Source organism: Nicotiana attenuata, chromosome 2, assembly GCF_001879085.1.
Source record: "Nicotiana attenuata strain UT chromosome 2, NIATTr2, whole genome shotgun sequence".
NCBI lineage: Eukaryota > Viridiplantae > Streptophyta > Magnoliopsida > Solanales > Solanaceae > Nicotiana > Nicotiana attenuata.
In genome coordinates, this window is record NC_031990.1 from 53,057,221 (window position 1) to 53,062,944 (window position 5,724).

The 5,724-nt window shown below is 38.3% G+C and overlaps 2 protein-coding genes across 2 annotated transcripts in view; both read right to left on the bottom strand.

Annotated features, from left to right (window-relative positions):
- Positions 1 to 1,547, bottom strand: part of LOC109210114 — a 2,812-nt gene extending 1,265 nt beyond the window's left edge. The window contains exons 1-3 of the mRNA XM_019373488.1: positions 1,273 to 1,547; positions 576 to 767; positions 341 to 475 (exon numbers count right to left, since the gene is read on the bottom strand). Coding sequence (XP_019229033.1) covers positions 341 to 475; positions 576 to 767; positions 1,273 to 1,347 — 402 coding nt within the window. The 5' untranslated portion in view covers positions 1,348 to 1,547. The remainder of the gene's footprint in view (positions 1 to 340; positions 476 to 575; positions 768 to 1,272) is intronic.
- LOC109219712 (uncharacterized mitochondrial protein AtMg00810-like) lies at positions 2,578 to 3,690 on the bottom strand. Its single transcript, XM_019384188.1, has one exon. It carries the CDS (start codon positions 3,688 to 3,690, stop codon positions 2,578 to 2,580), a length of 1,113 nt encoding a protein of 370 aa, XP_019239733.1.

The window sequence follows — 5,724 nt, forward strand, 5'->3', positions numbered from 1 at the left end:
TATATTCAGTTAGAATACTTTTAGATATAGGTTAGAACATGATTATCTTAACAAACATAACATTTTCTGAACAGGCACTTATTACTTTAACTTTCGAATTCAAAAATTAAATTAATAAATTTAAACATTTAACTATATAAAGCTGAAAAAAGTTAAAGTGTCTTGTATTCTATCAATGAGGTATAGTAATTACTTATTTTTCCTTCTCATTATTACTAACTTTTCTCAATCACTAACTAAAGAATAGTTCAGATAATACTTTCCAATTAATATGACCGAGATAAACTTCACCAAAGCATACGTTGATTATAGTAATTAGTTGTATGTTATCCTTGTTTACCTCGAGTTGCCTCTCCTGGAGATTGGACCTTTTGTCTCCTTCACTCCTTGTAACAGTATATGCAACTGAACCATGCCTTGATGACTTTGTTGAGCTCGACCTTGACGTGTTTCCTTCATCCATTTCTAAGCTTAACTGCAAGGAAAAATTTAAAACACAAGAACATAACCAACATCATAATTTTAAGTCTATGTCAAAACGGTAGGCTATATCTCCTACTTTTGTAGCTAGTAACCTGCGAAACTCGGTTCTCGAGCGCTGTGAGCCGCTCTATGAGTGTGCCTTTGAGATGAACTTGTTCCAGAGCAGAGGATAGAGTCAGAGTCTGACTCTTGCACTCATCCTGATCTTCTTCTGCTTTCTTTACGACAGTATTCAGGGAATTATGTCTTCCAGAAAGCTCATGTTTCTCTTCCAGAAGCTGCAGCTGCACATAATCACCATTTAATTTATTCAATAAGAAGACACACTATTGTTCACGACTTGTATTGATACAACCCACGGAGAACCTGACGGAGGCTGATTAATTTAGGGGAACCCCTTCGCCGAAAAATTACATTGTACGCATAATGTTTTGCGCCTTTATATATTACTCTATATTTTGAATCTTCTTGACACAGCCCAATAGCATGTGGGGTCAAGGAGGTTTGAAACTTTTGTGAGGTCACTAGTTTTCTATTCCCGCGGAACCGTCAATGAGTCCACAACCCAAAAGCTAGCAATTGAGGTGGGAGAGTCCAAGACTATATAAATTAACCACATATATATCAACATATTACAATACCGACATGGTACGTACTCAAAGTTCCATATCTTGGAATAGACCATAACATGTATGCACTTTAATTATTGTATTAAGTTTCATAATTATCAAAAAAAGGGGGAAGCAAATTATCATAATATTTTTAGTTGAAACAGAAAAAAGAACTTACCAAGAAATCCAGTCGATCTAATCTTGGAATAACAGGCAATGAACAAGTTAAGTCTTTATTCTCGAGCCGGTTCATTGTTTCTAAAAGCAAGCCGGGAATTTTCTTTTATGGGGGTTATTGTCCTCTTTAGCTTCTTTTTATTATGGTGTAAGTACGTAGTGTTTGTGCATATATATCACAAATTTATGACTCATATGCTATAGTTGAATAAGAATTAAAGAAGAGACATTGAAGATGAAGACACCGCGGTTCTTGAATATTGGTAAAGAATCAATTGGTGATATTAATAGAAGCTCACTCAAAGTGAAAGCGAGGGGAGTTGGGGGTTACTTATTAAATGGCAACTCCCACGCCATACTCTTTTGTCGACACTCATGATTCGTCATCGATCTTTGACTAGTAGATTTTTTTAATCCTTTTTTTTCCTCCTTTAATTTGGATTCTTATCTCAACGTGGCCTATATTATATATAATACAGTGGTATGAATGTATGATAACAAAGATCAATCTCAACGACCTGCCGGTTTCTTCTCTCCCTATATATAGCTCGTTACGTCTACGTGCACATTTGTCTTTCACAAGGAATATGGCTTGCGTCATTGTTTGGCTATTGGGATCATATTGTCAATCAGTTTAAGTTTAGAAAGAAAAGATAGAGAAGCTAGAGAAATTTTTTGTGTATTTCAATTAGATTGCTATGGACTGTACAGACTAATTCTTATATACAACAAAGAATGGAATCTAAGGCCTAACTACCTGCACACTTGTCTACCATCCTATTGGCTATTCTATAACAAACCCACATGTTATTTACAAAATAAATGAAAATTGCAGAAATATAAAACAACTAATACTAGACTTGTCTTCAGCTGCTTCCTGTGAGCCCAAACGAAACAGTCCATTGAGCCCAATAGATATGAGACCAAAATAAAAATAGAAGCCCAAACAAATTCAATATCTATATGACCAACTTGTTCTTCAGACATCAAAATCATTTTCAGACATCAAAAGTATCGTAACAAACCAACTTTACCCTTCTGTCAAATGAGCTCTTCTTCTTCTTCATCGTTAGTCCTTTTCTGTATCTTTGAGCAAGAATCCATGGATCCCAGAATTAGAATGGGGTTTTGTCTTCCCAATATCCCCCCTCAAGTTGGAGGGTAACCTGGTGACCCCCAACTTGTTCAAAATTTCTGAGTGAGAAACCCCTGATAGAGGTTTTGTGAAGAGATCCGCCAGTTGTTCTTTAGAAGGAACAAAAGAGAGTGTAATTAACCCGGAAAGGAACTGTTGACGCACAAAATGTCAGTCAATCTCCACATGTTTTGTGCGTTCATGGAAGACGGGGTTACGGGCGATGTGGATGGCTGCTTTGCTATCAGAATGAAGAGGTATGGGAAGATTGACTGGTGCAGACAGATCCTCAAGAAGACGAACAAGCCAAGTAAATTCTGCAGTCACTCTGCGCATAGATCTATATTCTGCCTCTGCAGATGACAGAGAAATTGATATTTGCTTCTTTGATTTCCAAGAAATTGGTGCTCCTCCTAACGTGATAAAAAATCCACTTACAGACCTTCTTGAATCCTTGCAGGAAGCCCAATCAGCATCACAAAAGGCAAACAAAGAGAAAGATGGTGCTGCTGATAGAAGGATGCCTTGTCCTGGATCTGAGCTCAAGTATTTCAACACTCGTAATGCTGTAGTGAAGTGAGAGAGACATGGCTTCTGCATGTACTGGCTGAGAGTGAGAACTGCAAAGGAAAGATCCGGGCGAGTGTTAGTCAGATAGTTCAACTTCCCAACTAGATGTTGATACACTGTGGGGTTTTGCAAAGGTCTTCCATCATCAGCTTGAAGTTTGGAAGAAGGGTCAAGAGGAGAGGTAACTCGACCCAAGTGAGAAACTTCAAACTCATTCAGCATGTCCAAGGTAAATTTTTTTTGACTCACAATAAAACCTTCTTTTTCTCTCAGAATTTCCATCCCCAAAAAATAATGTATGCTTCCTAGATTTTTGACTTTGAATTCAGTATTTAGTAAATCCTTGATGTGTTTGATCTCTTCCAAATCATCTCCAGTTAGTAGGATGTCATCTACATAGACAGCTAGTATAGAAATCAGACTTCCTGTTCGTTTAAAGAATAGAGAATAATCATTTAATGATGAAGAATACCCCTTAAAACTCAAAGCCCCTGCAAGCCTGGCATACCATTGCCTAGATGCTTGTTTCAATCCATATAATGACTTCCTTAGTAAACAAACATGCTTAGGACTGGGAGATGTTAAACCTGAAGGAAATTTCATATACACCTCCTCCTGAAGGTCACCATGCAAAAATGCATTGTTGACATCCAATTGAGACACATTCCAGTCTCTTTTGGCTGCAATAGTGAGCAAACATCTTATGGTGGTCATTTTGACCACTGGTGAAAATGTCTCTCCATAATCTATCCCCTCTCTTTGGACATCCTCCCTCACTACCAGCCTTGCCTTAATCTTTAAACTCTTCCATCTGATAGATGCTTCACCTTGTACACCCATTTGCAAGGTAAAGCTCTTTTCCCTTTAGGTAGCTCAACTACATCCCATGTGTGGTTGTCTTCTAGTGCCTTAATCTCAGAATCCATAGCTGCAATCCAACCTGGATGCTGACAAGCTTGTCCAAAACTGTTAGGCTCTGTAGTGTAGAAATTGACTGCATCACATGTTGATTGTTAGGAGATAGAGAGGAGAAACAATACTCCCTAGGTTTAGTTGGTTGAGTGAAACAAGCAGCTCCTACAGCTGTGAACATGATATTACTGCACACATAGTCTTTTAGGTAGGTTGGTTGGTTGGTAACCCTCCCTGACCTTCTCACTGGTGTAGCCTGGTTAGGTTCAGGAAGTGGTGATATAGTATGTGATGTATCTGGGATTAGGTGAAAAAGAAATTGGACTAGAAGGTGAGTAATAATGGTGAGGTGTTGATGAAGAACTTGGTGATGGTGAAGAAAAATTATCGGGAAGTTCAGGTTCCAAAGAAATAGATGATAGATGATCCTGTGATGGAGCTGAGTAGGTGTATTCTGTACTAAAGGTTGGGTTGGAAAAAATGGGCTGATGTGAAGATCTGTTCTTAGCAAAAGGAAAATGTGTCTCATGAAACTTGACATCCCTTGAAACAAATACTCTTCTTGTGGATATTTCTAGTAGCTTATATCCTTTTTGATCAAGGGGGTATCCAAGCAAAACACAGGCTGTTTCTCTCTCATCAAACTTTCCTCTTCCTTGTGCTAATGTTGAAGCATAACAAAGACATCCAAAATTCCTTAAATAATCATACTTAGGCTTCTTCTGAAACAAGACCTCATATGGTGTTTTTCCTTTAAGAACACTAGAAGGCATCCTATTAATAAGATGTGTGGCAGTTAAAATAGACTCTCCCCAATATGACATAGGTAACTTTGATTGAAACATCAAAGCTCTTGAAGTCTCCAAAAGATGTCTATGTTTCCTTTCAACAACTCCATTTTGTTGGGGAGTTTCCACACAAGACAATTGATGTAGAATTCCTTGAGAGGCTAGGAAAGCTGCCTCTTGACTCCCTTTTCCCAGTTCCAATGCATTGTCAGATCTTATCACTCTCACCTTCTCATTGAATTGTCTCTCAACCATAGATAGGAAAGATTTAAGCATAGGAAAAGCATTACTTTTAGCACTTAATTAAAATGTCCATGTCCCCCTACTATAGTCATCTATAACATCAAAGAATGAAATCTAAAAAAGTTGCTTAGTCCCATTCTTTATAATTGTCTTTCTCATACTGTGTAAACGAACTTCAAGTCTGAATTGTGTACTCAACAAGAAGCGTCACAGCCACCCCCGATGTCGATCTGCAGTATTAGTTTGAGAAAGTCATTTGGTTTTTAACCTAGAGCGATTGGTTTACCTCTTTCAGTCAAGTAATGCCTTTAGAGCCTATAGTATAGCTGAGTAGCTAAGAGCTTCTAGTAATTTAAAAACATAGGAATCGACTTGTTTTGCGTTAATGTGGCTTTGAGGGACGTCTTCTCTTTCCCTTATCAAGCAAGTCATACCTAATCGCTCTTATAGAAGAGCTACAGAGGCGGATGCGGATTCAGTCCGAGCTAAGTTCATAGGTATTGCCTAAAAATATCAATTTTATAGAACCCGTTGGGGAATCTATTCTAGACCCGCCTGCCGGCCCTAAATCTATCTTACTCTTCCTTGGTCTCTTTCTTGGTATTAAAGTCTTCAATCTGTGTGGAAGTAGACTATTCTTCATCTACGCAAAGATGAATTACTGCTTATTCGACCGGCCCTACCGAAGTACCAAAGGCTTTCGAGGCTTACACCTCCCTATTACAGGACCTAAAAAAAGGCTTTCAGTAGCGCCCTTAGAATCTAATTTGAAGCCCCACGCACGCTCTATTCTTTTCTCCAGCTT

Coding starts and splice junctions, on each gene's coding strand:
- LOC109219712 (XM_019384188.1), bottom strand. CDS start 3,690: ATGACCACCATAAGATGTTTGCTCACTATTGCAGCCAAAAGAGACTGG.